At 39.0% G+C, this 19,842-nt stretch overlaps 1 protein-coding gene across 1 annotated transcript in view; it reads left to right on the top strand.

Annotated features, from left to right (window-relative positions):
- The window catches only part of ATP8B4 (ATPase phospholipid transporting 8B4 (putative)), a 174,110-nt gene extending 165,638 nt beyond the window's left edge, over positions 1 to 8,472 (top strand). Inside the window, 4 exon segments of the mRNA XM_074964516.1 lie at positions 642 to 887; positions 4,271 to 4,409; positions 6,140 to 6,270; positions 7,947 to 8,472. Of these exon segments, the coding sequence (XP_074820617.1) occupies positions 642 to 887; positions 4,271 to 4,409; positions 6,140 to 6,270; positions 7,947 to 8,291 (861 nt within the window). The 3' untranslated portion in view covers positions 8,292 to 8,472.
- The last annotated feature ends 11,370 nt before the right edge of the window (positions 8,473 to 19,842 follow it).

Below are 19,842 nucleotides of genomic sequence, written 5' to 3'. Positions count from 1 at the left end.
GTCTAAAATGGAAGCAGTAAATGCTGTTGATAGCATCATTAACAAGTCAGTTTTAAATGCAAATAATGTATAATTAAATCCCCCTTATTTATCTGCCCCTCAGGCTATCTAATTTATGCTGCGAACCAGCCCCCAAATGGCCCCAGGATCAGGCAGTAGTCCTTTAAGAAGCTGGCTGTGGGCTCATGATTCTTTGACTGGTTTTGGACAAGCCTAAACCTTAGCCTGAGCAATAGACTGTTCCCCCATCCGGCGATTGCTGGAGAGCACTGTGTTCTGTCTACAACCCTTCCCTGCCCCTCTTGCTCCCTATACCAAGATCAGGGAAGTGAGGACATAGCATAGAAGCCAGCTATGCTGGCTGCATGTTTATTGGAGACTCCCCCACGTCAGTGGATACCCCATCAGGGCAGATATGGCCATATTCCATCTCCTTTGCAGCGTTAGTGGGACAGAGTAGGAAAGAGAATCTTCTTCCCTAGCTCTAAGCACACTTCAGTTCTGAGAAGGTACTGTAGTTAAGGGAAATTCCTCCTGCCCTTTATTAAAGGCACAGACATTTTACTCACTCTGTATCATACAAACTTTAATATTTTCTGACACTATTAAAGTAACACGTTCTCCAAATGGATTTGTTACAGGATGTGAATGAGCAGAATAGCATGGATTATGCAAAACTCTATGAACCTGGGCAACTAAATCTACTCTTCAATAAACGCAAATTTTTCATCTGCATAGCACATGGAATCTACACCTCTTTTACCCTTTTCTTCATCCCTTATGGAGCATTTTATTACACAGCTGGTGAAGATGGAAAACATATTGCTGACTACCAGTCTTTTGCTATCACAGTTGCAACATCTTTAGTAATTGTAGTCAGTGTTCAGGTAAAAAATAAAGATTTGTGTTCAGTGTTGAGTTTTTTCAATATTTCTTTTTTCATTTCTAAATACAGAAATTCCTGTTAAAAGTGACACCTACACTTGAAGTTGTAGGGGATTGAGACAATTTCTAAAATTCACATATAAATACTTAATGGTCTAAACTAGGGTGTTCCTCCTCTTAGAAACAGCTTCATCAGCTCGATATGTTTTTCAGAGTATAGGGTAAAGAGCAGAGTAATCAAAGACTTATCTGAGAATACTGACCCCATTGAGGCCTTAAACAATTTGAGAGAGTCTGGATGGTAATAAACATATTTGTCAGAGTCAGTTCACCATAATAGTTTTCTGTGAGGTAAAACCATTCCCTTTTGTGAGTTATTTTAATGCTGACCGCAAAGGATTGTAATGGATAAATCCCACGCATTACTGGGTGGTGAACAAGTTAAAGTTTTCCCCTGGAATTAAGAAAGAGAACCTGTCCCACTGTGTCTTGTTTTACTTGTCTGGCATGAAGATATTGACCTCTAGGAAAGGCTGCTTAAAGTCTCCCAGGAGAACAGGGGCCTGATGAGCAAAATTAAGAAATAAAAGAGAGAGGGGATTAGAGTGGTGGCTTTGGGAACAGCTGACCTACCAATAAGAAGTAGCCACATTGGCCAAACTTGATTGATCCACCAGGCAGGAGGGAATAATTTAGTTTCTGGAACTGAATATTTACTAGATTGCTCTCTTTCTGTCAGCCTTTGTGTCCTTGCGCTGGACATGGGGGCAGAGGAGAAGAGGGAGGGCTGAGAAACATTTAGTTAAATACCCTGTCAGAGTGCTGTATTGTGTTTTTCTTTAGATATGGAGTCACCTTGTGTTATGGTGGGACTGAGCAGCTGCTCACACTGACATAATAAGCTGGCAATATATTATTTGTAGTTAGCTATAATTTTCACAAATTACTCAAGAATTCAGAATGTGCTTTTGATAAGGAGGCATGTAATGAATGCATGTAGTGGTTACATGTAAGCTTTGGGATGCCATAAATCAAGATAAGGTCAGGATTCAGTTTAAGTGGTATGTTCATTAAATAATGCAAGAAGCTTGGCAGAATTCATATTTCTTGGATAATGTAATGGAAAGCGGATTTCAGAATGATCTGTCATTGCAGAGCAGAATTGTATTTATATAGTATAGCACCTTCCTCCTTAGAATCTCAAAGCAATTTACTAATATTATTGACTTGAGCCTGACAATACACTTGTGGTACTAACCACATTTTACAGAGAGGGAATCTGGGACCCAGAGCAACTAAGTGATTTGCACAAGGCCACCCAGGGAAGTGTGTGGCAGATCCTGCAATACCACCCAGGTCTTGCGGCTCCTATTTCTTTGAATTAACCACAAAACCATTCTTTCTGCCTTTTCATGTTTTGTTCCTAAATATTATAAAGCTTTCTGAAAAGAGCTTTCACATTTTGGGCCTGATTCTAATCTCACTTGTGCTGTCATAGATTACTACATATATTGTAAAATCTACCATTGTGTATGTGGAGTAAAGGGGTGGTAATACTTTTATTGATATTAGAGCTCTGCAGAGCTCAGTGGTTTTGGTATACAGGGATTCGTATAAAGTATTTTTTCAGTACTGATTCATGTGTTTTCTATCCCCTGAGTTTTGGGTTGAGTTTGTGGTACCCTTGAATTCCAAATCTCATAGGAAATTCAAACAAAACTGATGAGTTTTGTGTGGTTTCCACAGACTGTTGAATTGCTCCAGGATTCTGTGAAAGGGTGAAGAACTTCCACAAACCTTTTGTCAAATCTAGGATGATTCTTATTTATGATGAAATGCCAATCCAGATGGGTTTGATATGGTTTGGGGTTTCATAATGAGAATTTTACTCACTTCTGTTAGATCCTGCATATGATTACAAGGAACAAATGTAAGAAACTGTTAATGTTAAAACTCAGAACTGGCCCTATTTTTTATTTATTTTTTTTCGCATTTTGAGTTTTAACATTAGCAATTTCTATGCCAATTATTCTGAATGCAGTGTTGTTGTAACCTTGTTGGTCCCAGAATAATAGAGAGACAAGGTGGGTGATGTAATATCTTTTATTGGACCAACTTCTGTTGGTGACAGAGACAAGTTTTCGAGCTTACACAGAGCTCTTCTTCAGGGCTGGGACATGTACTCAGAGGATATGTCTACAATGCAATTAAAAACCTGCAACTGGCCCATGCAAGTGGACGCAGGCTCATGGGGCTCTGGATAAGGGGCTGTTTAATTGCAGCTCTAGGACCCTGTGAAGTGGGAAGGTCCCAGAGCTCAGGCTGCAGCCTGAGCCCGAATGTCTACACGGCAATTAAACAGCCCCTTAGCCTGAGCCCTGTGAGCCCAAGTCAGCTGGCATGAGCCAGCCGCACATTTTTAATTGCATTGTAGATATGCCCAGAGTGTTGCAGCTAAATGCCCTAAATGCCCCAATAACAACTATGTGGGGAAAACGAGACAATCACTATGCTCTTGAACGAACTTACACAGAAAAACTTATAAGACAAAAACACCAAATCACCTCTGGGTGAACACTTTTCAGAAAGGTTTCAGAGTAGCAGCCATGTTAGTCTGTATCTGCAAAAAGAACAGGAGGACTTGTGGCACCTTAGAGACTAACAAATTTATTTGAGCATAAGCTTTCGTGAACTACAGCTCGCTTCATCGGATGCATGTAGTGGAAAATACAGTGGGGAGATTTTATATACACAGAAAACATGAAACAATGGGTGTTACCATGCACACTATAATGACAGTGATCAGTTAAGGTGAGCTATTACCAGAAGGAGAAAAAGTTACTTATTCTGAAGTAAATTATTCTCCCAGCACAAAAACATGCAAAACAGAGTCCTGAAGTGAGCTACATGATGGCATATAGTTAATGTTATTTGCATCTTGGTTCCTAAATTTACTTTTTATTGTTTGGAAGATACAAAACTTGCTTCCCTGACTTGAATATAACTAAAAACTTGCACCCCGATTTGAATATACATAAACTCAGACATAAGTATTAATCTGTTTTTAAGAACAATTCATTTGAAAGTTAAACTGAATTCTTAAAAACTATGCGTGCATGGGGAGGAGATAGAATATGTTGTCTGCTACAGTTTTGGTGCATTTTTCAATTAAATCTTTAATTAAATTTTTTTGAAAAAGAGAGCATGTGATGGGAAAAACTAAAAAGTACCAAACAGATCCAGAACACTGTATTAACATTTTAAAAAAATCTCAAATCCCTTCTCTGTTTAGATACATAACACTCCACTCAATAGGATATGTAGTATATTTTCTAAACCCTTGAAGATTCTTGGTATAATATGTTTTGTCTTATTTTATTTGCAGATAGTCTTGGATACCAGTTATTGGACTGCCATCAATCGTTTTTTCATCTTGGGTAGTATAGCTGTGTATTTTGCTATTTTATTTGCAATGCACAGTGATGGGATTTTTGTTATATTCCCAAACCACTTTCCTTTTGTAGGTGAGTCTATTACCTGGTATGAGATTATACAGGCAATATTTATGCAATTTGCCACAATCTATGTAGAGTGAGATCTCATAAGTATATAGAAGAAGGGCAGATATGGAAGGGAAACTTTGTTCAAGTAATGTTAATGCTGTTCAAGTTTGCAAAAGCATCCTATCTGTATTGAGAGGCCTTTACAGAATAAGTAAATTAGTGAAGTGAAATTTACATTTTGGAGAGTTTTTTTCTTTCTTGCCTGCTCAGAGCACTGGCCAGAACCCCCACCATCCCAGGAATCCACAAAATTCCTGTGCACAATGGGGTCAGAACAATTTGCTGAGAGGATGTAGTTTGTGCAGCAGCTGTGCCATACAAGGCCACTCCAGTAATTACTGAGTCCCAGCAGGACTTCACGGAAGTCAAATGATGACTGTGTTCTTTCAAATGTATTTTTGGTAGCCAAATGCAAGCTACCGGAAGTGGAATTTCTGTTTTTTTTAACAACTCCTGAAGGCTTAAAGCTTCAAGGAACTTCCAAACTTATTTGATGACTTGAGATGAGTTTGTTTATGCTAATAAGGACAGCTGGAGCCATATGGAATTTGGTAGTGTGATATGGTACCTGCCACTATCCAAACCTCAGAAAAACCTTCATGAACAAATTCCGGTCCTACATTCCTTACACTTTGTGCATTTCCAATCAGACTTGAACAATACTAGCCTAAAAGTGTGTCCACCAAATCGCAGAAGAATATAAACTTTTTTTAATGGTGCAGCTAGTCATGCTACTATGTACGCTTGTATGCTTGGAAATCTTGATAATCAGAGTCACGGTTAAATGATGTAGAATATTTCTGATGGCACAAATGGATCAATTGTTTTAGTCCACAGGATACCATTAGCAAACTCACCAGTACAAACTTGGCAGATTTGCTAAATGGTCAACTGGAAATCTAGTCGCTCTTGGGCTGAATAATGCCACTGTGACCTGTCTATAGTGTAGGTTGGACCATTTTGCTGTGACAGTCCACATAGAGCACCTGAGTGTGATTTGGGAGGGAAATGAAGTAGTATTAAATAAATGAAAATAATTAACTAGATGGGTTGAAAATGTGCATATTTCTTAATGAAAACGTTGGTTAAATGTCTGTTGGATGGCTCAGGTGACAAGCAACTGGATATGGCTCCTTTGTTCTTTAGGACACAACTTTTAATGTGACTTTAGCGGTTTAAAGCCAATTGATACCATTTGATGGTGCTTCAGAATTAGGGCCTAATACAGAGTAGATACTTTAAATGTAACCCTCTCATGAATCATATGTGAAAGAAGAATAAGGTGGTCAGAGTATTGGTCCAAAGAGCAGAGATTGTCATCTGGCCATTCGAACAGAAACCAAACAATCTGACAGTTCAAAACCAGATGAGGAATCTGATATGAAGAAAAAAAATAGCAGTGCCACCAGCGTCTTCTTATGCTACTCTTGTGTTCATCAGTGCAGCCAGTAACTTAAATCCTCCTTTGGAATCCATCTTGCATTTTTGGATTATGTGATATTTTAGAAGTTGCCAAATAATTTTGTGATTTCAGCAGTAACCATTTGTATCTCGAGAAAAATTCAAGCATTTTTGTAACAGAAACATATGTTAACATAAAGAAAATATAATTTAATATGTCTCACAACTGCAAACTATTAACAACAGCCTTGTACTCCTAACAAATATGTTTCATTTTCTTGTGTTAATAGGAAATTCCCGAAATTCCCTGGGCCAGATAAGCGTTTGGCTTGTCATCCTCTTGACTACTGTGGTTTCAGTCATGCCTGTAATAACATTCCGATTTTTGAAGGAAGATTTAAATCCAACGCAAACTGATCAGGTATGACTTAATCCTATAATGTGAGAGTTTTTCTTTATCATTGCATCCCCCATATAGAGGGAACTAAATTTTTTCCAAACAGACAGAATTTATAGTTCTTACATAACTACTGGGGGAAAATATACCATTAGTTCTCTCAAAGCATCACCATCGACTCTATATAGTTTGGCATGTGTAAGAAGTGAAAAATAATACTTAATTCATAATAGACCTTTGGGTCAGCAATTTTTTTTAACTTTTTAATTATAAATTTAAAAGAAGTTAAAACACACAAGCAAAGGGCAATGTTGGGCCAGTATTTTTTAAGCAAACTAATTTATATGGGAGCTTCTGCATAATTACTGATAGCATAATATGTCCCAAGGTTTTACATTCCTAAGAGTGAATAATAAGTGATGTCCCATCCCAACAGTTGATTTTTTTTAATGGCTTATAGTTTGGGCCAAATGTTGTTTACCTTACACATGTGAATAATTTCACTGACTTCAGAGGGATAGTTCACATAAATTGCTGGCTAACATTTATTGGAATAGAAATCCAGGTAATTCTAATCCATGCCAAACCTTAACAACAAATAGATAGTTTTCTGCCATTCCTTCACTATTCATAAAACACATGAAAAGTAAAGTTGTAAAGTATATTCCATCTACATGGTAATTTATCAAGCAATATAATAATCCTCATTGTATTCAAGTTATTGGGTATAAACTACTGTAACAGAATGTCAGGTGAGGTCAAAGTTCTACAACAATATATACTGTGAGTTTATTTTCAAATTTTAAAAGGATTAATTATGGGGGAGGGGAAAATGGTCCAAATGTTCTCTTAAATTCTCTGATTTCAGTGACATCAAGGTGGCAAATTAGCTTTTAATAGCACTTAGGTAGCATTTCACATCTTCAAAGTGCTGTTATGAACACTAACTAAAAACTCCTCACAACAGACATTTGAGTATTATTATTCCTATTTTACAGATTTGAAAAAGAGAGTGAGATTAAGTGATTTGTGCCAGGCCACAGAGAGAATCAGTGACAGAGCTAGTATTAGAACTCTTTGCCTTCTAGGCGGGAGATCTTCACCCCACACTCTGGCCTCTATACTTCTCTGGGCTGGAATGGCATAATGGGGCCCTAAAAGCCCTGATTCAGCTGTGGAAGCAGTCCCCTGGTGCAAGCTATGGGGAAGACAGGCATAAGGCTGCTTTCCAAGGACCTCCTCATAAACTCTGGCATAGGAGGCAAGGCTGCAGCACTGCAGAGATTCCAGGGAGTGCTACTGCCCATAGGGCAGCCCATGGAATAACTCAGACAGGCCCCAAGGCTGTTGCAGTTATGCCAGATGCCCCAGGACTGGGAGTGTATGAAGGTGGGTTAAAGCCATTTTAGTCCCCAGTTTCTCTGGGCTGCAAGTTCTGTGCTGTGCCTCAAGAGTCATACCATGGAATCTTCCCCATGACCTTCACTCATCCCAGTAGAACACAGTGCCTCTCTAACACTCCACTGATGGCTTCAGCACATGTTTTTACTTTGGAATCCACTGGAAACTCACCTGTGTTGTTGTTTTTTGTTTTGTTTTTTCATTATAAAGGCCCCACCAATATAACCGAGATCTAAAAATTAGTCAGCATTTACAACACAAAAATAATTTCACATATCAATGGAAACTTTTTCCCTAAGGTTCGGAAGATGCAGAAGGCTAGAAGGAAGCAGAAACCATTACAGAACTACATGCGTCGGGTGTACAGAACAAACTCAAGAAGATCTGCATATGCTTTTTCTCATCAAGAGGGCTTTGGGAAACTTATAACATCTGGAAAGAATATGTGAGTCAATAATTCACATCAAACATCAGAGTTAGCTAGGACCATGCATAATAGTATCAGTTGGATCGAGAATTTATGTAAGAAAACAGCAGAAACAGTGAACAGCTTCAGTAGTGACAGAACTGTGAGTCAAAGAAGAAAACAAAAGTTTATTTTAAAAAACTGTGGCCATATCTTTGCACTGTTTGCCACTTTGTAAACATTAAGCATGAAATTTCCACGTGTGCTGAGTACTATAGCGGAAATGTCTAACCCACAATATTTTACAGCATGTTCAAGAATGTTGTCAACACACAATATTTTCAAAGGGATCTCTTAGTTTTTTTTCTTTTTTCTTTTTTCTGAAAAGCATTTACCATACCAAAACAATGTGTGCAGCTGCTTCAAGAGGTTGGCCTATCCATGAGAATATTGATAAGAAATTTCCCTCCAAGTTAAGGGAAAATGCAGTATTCAAATATTTGAATTAGTAATATATTCCAGTATAATTATTTCATACTGCTTGTACTTATTTAAACAATGTAAAAGTTTCAAAGTCAAATGATTTCAGGGTGTATATTTTTAAATATTTGAAATTAAGTTTTTAAATTGTTTATAAATTGAAACCAAAAATAAAATACTGTGTAATATATACAATATCTGTCCATATGTTTAGTGTGTTTCTGTTGTTTCCATTCACTTCTATTTTATCTGCTGTTTACTAATTACGTGCATAATTTGAAATTACGGCATAACTCTGTCCTGCTGAAAGAGTTAAATCCTGCTCAGATATAATGGACCTGATTCACTTGTCTGCTCTGATGTAAATTAGAAATTACTTTAGAGAATTTAATAGAATTACAAAAGCATAAATGGGAAGAGAATCAGCTCCAACTTTTCTTTTGTTGTTTTGAGCACCTTGGAAAGTTTTACTCTGACTGTTGAAAAGAGAAATGCCTGTAAGGAAGGGGCTTTATCAGATTCTGTGTGGAATCTAGGAAACCTGCTTTACAATTCTCTGTTTATAGAGATTTCACAAAACCCTGTACTTTTCAATGTAAGTCACTGTAAAAATATAGCAGAAGTCTAGCTTAATTTCAAAAATGATTGATATGCCCTTATATTACTTTGCACCTTAGCTACCTTATGATGGAAACTGGGATTTGGGGGACTGTAAGAATTTTATATTGTAGCTGTTGAGACCATATATTATCAGAATTGTAAAAATTCCAGTTCTGGATTTTGAACACCCAATTTTTTTTGGTGGTATATCCAGGATTTTGGTCGGGCTCCATCCATGATACAGATGTATCAATAGCTAGTTCCCAGTCCACAGTTCAAATAATTTATAGAAGAGAGGAAAGGAATTCATGGAGGATTGAAGATTGTAAGCAGAGAATTCTCTTTTATATTGTTTAGCTTCAGTGTGTTGAGAGAGAAGATTTTTAATGCTATTTAATACAGCTAAATGGTGACTGAAGTCATTGAGGAAAAAACTGCATTTGGCTTTTAGAAGAAACTGTACTATAGTTTGTATAGGCTTATGTTTAAAGTATACCTTCACCAACTGACCCAGTGTGATGTCACCAAAGGGAACCTACATTTTAGTATTGCAAATTCTAATTAACAAAAAATAAAGATTTGAAGATTAAAATAGCCAGTGGTTTTACATATGTCTTACATATTTTATTTTTCTTTGGGTTTGTACATGATTATTTTGGGTAGAAGTAATATATAATCATGTTGAGCATTAATTTCCCAATCTGGCACAAAATATCCATAAATTTGCAACACTTCAATGCGTTTGTTCCAGCACAGAGAAATCATTCTGTCAAAGTCTGTACTGATTTATATCCTATGTAATTCTGTTCAAGCTAAAGGGATTGCAGGCAGTATAAATTACCACAGAATTTGGCATATTCTCCTTTGCAAGCTATCAGGCCCAAAATTTTAATGAAATGACTTGGAACGATCCAAATGCAGAACAATCCAAATGCTTAAGCCTGCAAATAATAAAAGAACATAATAAATGAGGTCTTAATATTGCTTATTCGTAGATCAATAACTGCCTTGTTTAGGTCCTATAAAGGAAAAAGGAGCATTTCCAAATTTCAAATATTTTGCAAAATAAATGTTCATGACCTATAGGTTAAGTGGTATGAGGTACAAATTATTTTAAAATTGTACTTATAATTAATTGACAATTACACAAAAGAATGGACCATGGAGAATAGAAAGATGTTGAAATGCTGGCAACTATTTGGTAATTGTATTGCATTAGCAAAACAAGTTCTTAACAAAGCTGATGAAAAACAGTATCATTCTGTAGTTTCTAAAGAAAAATAAGTTTCAGTGTTAAACTTTGCAGTTTTAAGACCAGTTGGACTTTACTGTTTTAGGAATGTGTATTAAGTACTTGACAGGTAAATCTGTTAGTTCCTATGGGAACCCAAAACTGTATTTATTTGACAGGACAGTTGACCGATTTCATCCATGACAACTCCAAGCACTTGAACAGAATTATATACCCAATTATATCAGACCGCATTTGGCCTGATACATTTTTGTGTTAGGTTCCTTAAAAGGTATATCTTAGGTAATGAGAAATATTTAAAGCTGTGTAAGTGTGTAAATTTCATTCCAAATTGTCTGAACTCTCTTGCAATAGAAAACATTTTTGAATTTTTATGTATTGTTTCGTAATTTATTTAAATCATGTATGTCCTCAATATTTTTTACAAATATACTATTTATAAGTATTAATAATATATTTGGTTTGTGTTTTATGCCTTTGTGAAAATGCTGTGATTAACTGATTAGATCATATCAAAGACATTACCAGCTGCTTTTAGTCTATGGTGATGAATACTATAGAAATGCTGTTAACAATTAAATAAGTGCATTCTAGTAGATGGATGATGCTCATTTTCTAGTGAAAGAAAAAAAGGTCTGATTTTTGTCAGTAATATTGAGTATCCTTGGTTCCCATCAAAATCAGTGGGAACTGTGGGCATCTTGCACATTTGAAAACCAGGCAGGAGTTTGGATGCAGCTCTTCAAGGTTACGGATGAAACTTTTTCAACCTTTTGGAATTTCTCAGGCAGCCACCCAAAATACAAGTTGCTCTTCATCCAAAATGTATGTACAAAGCTGTTATATTAGATGTGTTTCAGAGAGCTTTTTCACTTACATTAGCTTTGGTTATATTTAACAGTGGGCTTCTTAGTGCCTTACCTACCTTCAAAGCAAACAATTAATAGGACTCCCCTCCTCAATGGACAGGAAGTATAACTATCCCTCTATCACCCACCAGAATCCATAAACTAAGGTCAAGCAAATACCTGGTAAGGAACATGAACCTTGCACTGAAGGTCAGCAAACTCGCACTCTAATAATCACCTAAGTTCCACAGCTGAGAGGCTTTCCATCTCTGTTATCAAGTGCAAAACTGGGCACTGTCAACCAGAATGCCGCAGCTAATCTTAGTCATCATCACAATGCACAGAGAGAGGGGCATTCTCTCAGGTTGGACCCAAACCCACTATTAGAAATTATTTGACTCATTTTTCCATCTGCCCTCCCTGAAGTCTATTAAAGTCATTGAAAAAAATAACAAACTTTCACCTGAGTCAATTTTGTCTTTAAAAAAAGTTTGCTGAAGTGGGACCCTAATCCATCTAAGTTACTTTTTTGAAGCATGTAGGCAGTTGATATTGGGTCCACTATTGTCTGAGGAGATAGATCAGTCTGCTGGAAAAGGCCAAACCAATCTCTCCTAAGACCTCGTGTAGGGTAGAGAGTAGCAAAGGAGCTTGAAGAGAAGGAAAGGATGTTGTCTCCCACACACCACAGTTCTCAATCCTGGAGCTGACTCTCTACCCTCCTGGGACTAGGTATCCCCTCTGAATCCTTCCCACACCATCAAACATTGCTTACAGCACAAACAAGCCTCTGCCATCCCTGACTGTAATGCTGTTTGCCGGAATAGCTACCTTGTTATGTTTCTGTAACTTAACTTTTTTATAAGGATAGATTGTTGGCCTATCACTCAACCCCCAATCTGGAGGACCAGTGGACTGCCTTTCATCTGGTACCTACCCTTTGACCTGTTCAGTTCAGATGGCCCGACTGGTAGTTAAAACTCCTGCTGCAATAGTGCTTGGCGTCATTGGAACACCCAAGCCTTCCCATTGTGTCAAGGTGCAGTCTCCAGGGATGTATCCCATAGTCTGGAAGAACTCATTTCCCCAGCCTTGTGAGACTGTCTGCTTGAAGAAGCAGAAGAACATATTTTCCTCTATACCCCATGGTATCCCTAGTCATCAGAGACAGATGCGGGGGGAGGGGGGGAAGGGACCTCTTGCCCCTACTTGTTAAAAGGAATAGGAAAAATTCTTTCTCTTGGTTGCATTTTTGTGTTTGCGGTTAGTGGAGGAAGAGAATCACATCTCTGACATTGGAGACTTTTAAGAGCAGGTTAGACAAAGACCTGTCAGGGATGAGCTAAATAATACTTAGTCCTGCCTTGAGTGCAGGGGACTTGACTAGATGACCTCTCGAGGTCCCTTCCAGTGCTACAATTCTAGGAGTCTATGATTAAATCACCTCTTCCTCTCCCTTAAGGGTCTCTGGAATAGACTTCATGGAGAAGGATGTGTCAGTGAACTGGGGAATAATCTATTTCCCTACTCATGGTCAGATGTTGAAATTAACTTTCATGTAATCTCACTTGTCTTGTACGTGCTTTTAAGAACATTATCTTGCCATCATCCCAGTCAGAAAGCATATATTGTAGTTGTGTTTTATAGTAAGATACAGTACAAAAGCCAAATTATATAAATATTTTATCTAAATGGTGTTTTATGTTCCTCATGTAGCATGGAAAGTGTGGTGTTAATGTGGAATTAGAGAGGGGCCCAAATGGAACGCTTTCCAACCATAGGTAAGTTCTTATCCAGATCTGAATGTTGCAGTTCTGGTTCATTTCTGCAGGAAACTGTAGTTAGATTGTTGAGTACTGCTGTGTGAATGTCATGAATAATGGCCCTAGATAGCATGCTAAGCCAGATGGTATACCACATTAATGAAGCCTAGAAGAGACCTAGATGCCATAATGTTGCTCTGATACGTCAACATGTACAGTATACGTCAATATATATACTGGGGTCAGGATTTCCCCCACATCCTACAGCAGCATTCCTTAAGTGGATGATCAAGATTCCACTAACTGCACCACTATAACATATAATTATAATGGGTATGTAGAGAGCTGAAGAGTGTTGTGGTTTTTAAACAATATTGACTTTGGAAGGAATGAAAATATTTCAAGAAAGAGAGATCCTGTAGAGAATAAAATCTCAGAAATAATTGCATATATTAGATGAGATGATAAAAGTGTACAAGAGACTGATTATAATACCAATGTGTTAATTTCTTATTAAATACTTTTTGTTATTCTTGGAATTACCTGCATAGTAATTTTAAAGTTAAAATCCAACTGTTTATTAATGGTTCCACCAGGCTGTTACTAATTAAATTAGGCATTAATAACATAATACAAATAGCCTGATATAATTAAATATGCCTACTAATTACAATTTTTGAGATTATTCTGTCATTCAGTAATTCTCATTTTTTTAAAAATTGCTACTCAGTCCTGAGAGTGATGGGAGGGAAAGTAGGAGTAAACATTTTACATATAACAGGTCTAACGAAATGCCTGTAGAGAATTCTGCATTTCCATCTTGTGGGATGGTTCCAAATCAAATATCTGAATGACATTTTCTTTCCAACAAAGAATATTTCTCAGTATCCATCCATTCTTTTGGTATATTAAATCCTGTATTTTGTCATAATTAGGTAAGATATATTATTTTCATTCAAGGGAGACCAAAAGATGCACTGGATAAAATGCAGCGATGCGCTAATGAACAATCCTTGCCCTTCAGTCTCTCATAAATATAGTACAGTATTCGTACCTTTACAATCTGCTTGCTCACAGCCATCAGGAAGAATATGCCTCGTGTTCCCTTCCTTTATATGGCAGAGGTTTTGTTTTCTAATTCACTGCCTTAAATGTCATATGGTCTAGAATGGAGGTGCTAAACGTCAGCATGTCGGACATATTATTTCAGATAAATTATATTTATCAATCTGTTTTGGATTTGGGGCCTGCACTGCAATGCTATAGTCCTTATCGATATGAAATAAATACCCTAAAGGAGCTCTAAAACTCATAAAAACTCTAAAACTCTAAAACCTCATAACAGTAAAAAGAGTTAATCTTTACACCTTACTGCCTGCCTGAAAGACTGTAACTCTACAATTTTCAGCTTCTCAACATGTTTTCAAGAGTTTAAAACCTTTTACAACACCACAATCGGCATTTCCAACATAATCGCTCTACTGCCAACAAGATTTATTTTTGTATCCAGCAACTGCAGTGTAGTGACTGTATTCTTCATCCAAAGCTCCGTATTGGGAGTCAGACTCCCTTATTAGTCCATCTCCTGCTCAAGATGTCTAATAAAAGCACTGTTCTGTTTTTAACTTCCAGAGATTAAATGCTGGTCAATAATCTCTCCATAATAATAATCTCTTTTGCCAATCTCTAGTAACTGGTGCTAATCCCGTCTCAAAGTTCAGACACAAAGAAGATGGGGATATGTTATTTATCTGCCAGTAAGGGAGTCAAAGATAGTGAAGTATGTATGGCCTAATCCCATACAGATCATAATCTAAATTTCTTCTGGGGTTTTTGAAGTCTGGTTAAACTTCATGCTCTAGTGCTTCTGTTGTCCACATTTCAGAAGACATAAATAACGACCCAGATAAGTAACTTGGAGGAAATACATGCTTGTAAATTGCATTAACTCAAAAATGAAAGTCAAGTCCTGGCGCTGAGACTCGAGCTCTCAGTTAAAGTGCTGGGTCATGTTGTTTTGAATATTAGACTATATATTTAATTGATCAGGTTGTGTACATCTGTTATGGTATTTAATCAGATTCCAACTATTGGGGCTGTGTATGGACTTTCAGTAGAAAGTCACGGCCGTAGAATGTGACACATACTGACAAGGGGCTTATATATTTGTTACTGTTTTCATTCAGTGATAGGTTTCCTTATTTATTTATTATTTTCAATTTTAAAACAGCTTTTTTTACCCTAGCTGCTGTATGAAAACTTAAAATTGCATTCATAAAAAAAGACCTCAGTAACAAATGTCCCTTGCCACCCAAAGCAGCTAGGTAGGATTGATGAAAGGCCAGCAATGTTTCTGACTCCAGAAAGAGAAATACATCTACTGCACCTCAATCCACCACCAAAGCCATCAATCTCAAAATACTCACAAAGGAGGTGTTTTACTGCGTTCCCTGACCGAGTCTGGTCTCTGTCAGGCTAAGGTGAGGTAGTGACTTCTAGATGATTAAGAACCCTGTGGAACATGCTTTGCTAGAAGCCCCCTCTTTGTTTTCTTAATGCGACAGTGTGATGGTTAGGAAGAGCTTGCCACTGAATTCCAAGATGGCCTCCAAAAGCAGTAGCAAGAACTGGCTAATTAACAAATCTCAGTTTGAGAAACAGATTCTCAGTTAGCAGAATCTACCTCTCTTCCTTCGGATTTTACAATGCCACCCATCACCATAGGATCCAAGTGTCTTCTATGAAAAATCAATAGCAATAGCAAAGTGTCTAGTGGATTTAATGGAGTTTCTAGCACTTCTCCCTTTTGGGGATAAAAAGTTTGCCTGGGGTAGGAATTTGGGGTTTTATATATTTAAAAAAAAATTAAGTTCCTCTTTTTTCATCTCCTCAGGGGGTTTACTGGGTACCAGGGGGTGTCAGTGAATGTGAATGTCATTCTTGGGTGGAGAGGCTCTGTCAAAAAGGAAGGTTTTGCAGTTTTCTAAGGACCTCAGGGTGAGAGGCACCTCAGGAAGTGATGGTTCATAAACAACCCATCTGTCAGCTTACCAACCTTAGCAAAAAAAGCTGGGAGGCCACATTTAAGTCAGAGAGTGCAATACGCAGATAGTTGTATGGGACATTATTATTTATGCAGAAGGCCTGAGTTAATCACTAGTATTCTGTAAAACCAAACTACATTCTGCTGCTTGATACATCTATAATAAAATTACTATCCTATGAGCAGAGCACATAACAATGATTTGTGTTCTGCCCTTTGATCTGTTACATTGTTTGAATCTAGCAGTCTAAAAATTAGGCAGAGAAAGTTTTACGGCTTTCAGATTCATGTTGCTTAGTTTGTACTGTTTACAGCAATGCAATAATGTTTACTGTTTTATTAACGCAGTCACATAAAACATATACATTTAGATTAATGCAATATGGTACCTTAAATAATTGTGAAGAAAAAATTATACTTAGTATTTGTAAAGTGATACATGTAAAATACTAATAAAATGAGCCTTCCAATACCTCTCCATTTAACAGATGGGGAAGCTGAGATGTAGAAATTTTAGGGTCAACATTTTCTAAAGTATCCACTGATTTGATGTCTCAATTTATGATACCTTGGACCTGATTTTCAGAAGTGCTGGTTATCCAATTCCAGATTAAATCAATGGGAGCTGCAGGTGCCCATCAGCCCTCACTGATTGCTAACTTGTGTCTTGTTTCCAATCTTCCATTTTGGGAAAGTTGCTGAGGAAGGTTGTAGCATGCATATGGGGCAGAAACTCCAGTGGTGGCCTCCAGGCAACAGATGAGGATAAAATGTCCATGCTGATTCTTTTAGCTCTATGAGCAGCTTTGGTACCACTGACCATGAGGTGATTTTGACATGTGTGTGGTCCTTTGACAGGCTGTATAGACCCCCACACCGTGAAAACCAAGAGGAAGTTAATTGATGGACCAATTGTCCCTCCAGCTGCAACTAAGGGACCAATTAACAACAGATGGCATAAACAGCTGCCACTCAGACAGAGAAGGGCTGCTGCCAGAGGGGCTGAAAGTGGCCTTGGGGAAGTTCCAAGGTAGCTGGCTGTGAAGAAGATGCACCAGGAGACAGAACTCCAGAGCAGAAATAGTGGCGTCCACAGCTGGGTGAGAGATGTGTACAAGTGACGGGAAGGTAGGAGAAGCACAGGGAAACAGTGAAGGATTGTAAGGAGCAGTGCTTACCTGCCTAACATGGAGTCAATGGGCTGGAACCCAGAGGAGAGGATGGGCATGGCCTGGCTTCCCCTATTCCCCCAGCAAGAGGGGAAACACAAGCCTCAACACTAGAAGAGGCAGAGAGACTGATGAGCCGAAGGCCTGGCATAAAGGCCATTAGATGTTACCTTTTTCTGTTTTGACTTTTCTGTTATCTAGGGAAGGGGCTGAACTGAAAAGTGACCTGGCTGGAGGTCCAGCCCATGGAAACTGCAAACAGCTACAGCACTTGATGACAGACAACAGGGTGGTGAAGAACCCCTGCTACACCCTGACCTAGCAGGAGGGGATGCTCTGGTGGTGGGTTCACCTTGGGACAGGTCCCTAACAAGGATGGATTAAATAGCTATTCTCTTTCTATTGTGAGGCATCCAGAAGGCACTTCAGGGCAATTTTTAATCTCTCTCAAGGGTGCTGTTTTGTGGGTGTAGTGGGGTGGTTACCTGCTCCTGCCCTGTGGGGCTTAAAAGCCAGCCCTGGGCGAGAGCCAGGGCTGAGGGCAAGAAAGGCTAGGCTGAATGGGGAAATGGCCACAGCTGGGCCTATAAAGGGGCTGCTAGGCTGAAGCTTAGCCAGTCTCCCTCTGCGTTCAGAGAGGGAAGGGCGTGGCTGCAGGGACCTGAGGGAATACCTAGATTGGAGCAGAGCTGACGGGGAAAGGCCATGGGAGCCGGGGAGCTCCACCGTGGAAGCCCCCAGGCTGTGAGGCCTAGGAGGGCCTATTAGAGTTGCAAGGGGGCAGCCCACTGGTAGACAGAGGCAGCAGGTCTAAACCCCTTCGCCTGTGATGAGTGGCTGATACACTGCAGTCTGCCCTGGGAAGCGGGGCTAAGCGATGACTGGCAGTAGCCAAGACTGAGGCGAGGTGGAGGTAGTGGGTGGGGGTTTCCCGGGGAGGGGAGACCCTCAGGGATTGTTGGGGTTTACTGCCGGGGGCAGCACCCCAGTGGGAAGAGGCACCGGGTCCTGGGAGCGACTGGGGCTGGCAGTAAGGCGGATCACCAGACGGCAGAGGGCGCTCCAGAGGCTGACAAGCTAATTCCCAAGGACAACCAGCAGCCTAGCTCTATTACAGTGGGGTATTACAGGGCTTGTGGGGTATTGCAGGGTCCTCTTTCCCTGTTAAATGTGTATATATGAGACCTAGCTTGTTAAAGCTCAGTCACAGGAAGATACTGGTAATGCTGATAGATTGAGGGAAGCAACCAAAGAATGGGTGAAGAATGACCCCCTTGGTTGAAGGAGCGAAGCTGCCATTTGTGATACAGTTCCCAGTCTAGGCCTCTTGTTAGACTCTAAGCTGTTCTGGATGCCCAAATAAGAGATGTGACCAATACCCCTTTAGAAATACTCATAAAAACAGCCAAGACATGAGCATTTTAATATACATCTAAATGCACAAGTACTGCACAGGCAGATTAATCTTCACTTGCATTATTACATTTCAATACATTATTTGATACAACATGGAAAAGGAATGCATGACTTCATGACTGTTTTAGAAATGGACGTGTAAAGCACCCAGTTATTGCTTCTCTGTTCTTTAACAGAACTGTATCATCACCATAACCACAAGAGAGACAAACTGCTTGTAGCAATTTAGGATGTTCTGACATTATCATTGGCTATCGGGAGAGCAGACTCTGTACATTAATAACATCTAGAAAGGGTACCCTAACTGTGGAATAGTGTGTCCTTTAGCATCTGACTGCTGTCATGCTCAGACTCTAATTAAACTTAAATTTACTGGTTTATTTCCATTGTGTACATCAGATCAGATTCCAGAAATGTGATTGTATAGTTTTATGCAGGATGTGGTTACACTTGTAGTAATGTATTATTCATTTGTTCTTGGCAAAGTTTGAGAAGAATCTTTGACCAAATGTTATAAAAGAAAAAAAAATCTGAAGTTTTAGCCCATGGACCAAGATTTCCATTTCCACTATGAACCAGACCGGATTTTGCCATTTCTCTTCCATGAAGGGCTATGTTCCCATCTTCTGTAAAGGTCAATGCCTTCAAGAATTTTTTTTTTATATTTTAGAATCATGCTGTCCATGCACAGGCAGTAACCCTAATGCAGACATAATGTTGTCTAATGCAGCTGTTTCCCCATCATGTCAATATTCTGTTTTCTCCTGGTTGTTTAAAATATAGCCCCAGGCCCACTTCCACCCCCCTTACTGTAACCCCAGGTCTGATTGTGTCTTACAGTGTGACTCTCTGTTGAACAAAAGGAGACAGACAAAGCGAAACAACAGCTACAAGCCAACATCATGGTGGCAGAGCAGAGAGCTCACAAAACAATGTCTTTATTTTCCCAAGGAGTTAGGTCCTGGGGCAGAGGGACCATTACATGTAAGTACCTGCGGCTACTGCCCCCCTACTGGACTCACAGGGACAATGCTATGGGGCTGGCTGTTAGGTTAGTTATTGCAGGTTGCAGTCTCCAACTGTTGCAGGGAGGTTTGCAAATGTCAGGGCTATAGGCAGGCTGCTAGGAACCCCCTGTGTGTTTTACTGAGAGAGTCTTCATGTTGTCAGTGCCAAATTTAACATGCCTTCAGATCACATGGTGCCTATTTATAGACC

This window comes from Natator depressus, chromosome 10 (genome assembly GCF_965152275.1).
Source record: "Natator depressus isolate rNatDep1 chromosome 10, rNatDep2.hap1, whole genome shotgun sequence".
NCBI lineage: Eukaryota > Metazoa > Chordata > Testudines > Cheloniidae > Natator > Natator depressus.
Note: the sequence above shows the minus strand (reverse complement) of the source record. Positions and strands in the feature narration are given on the sequence as shown.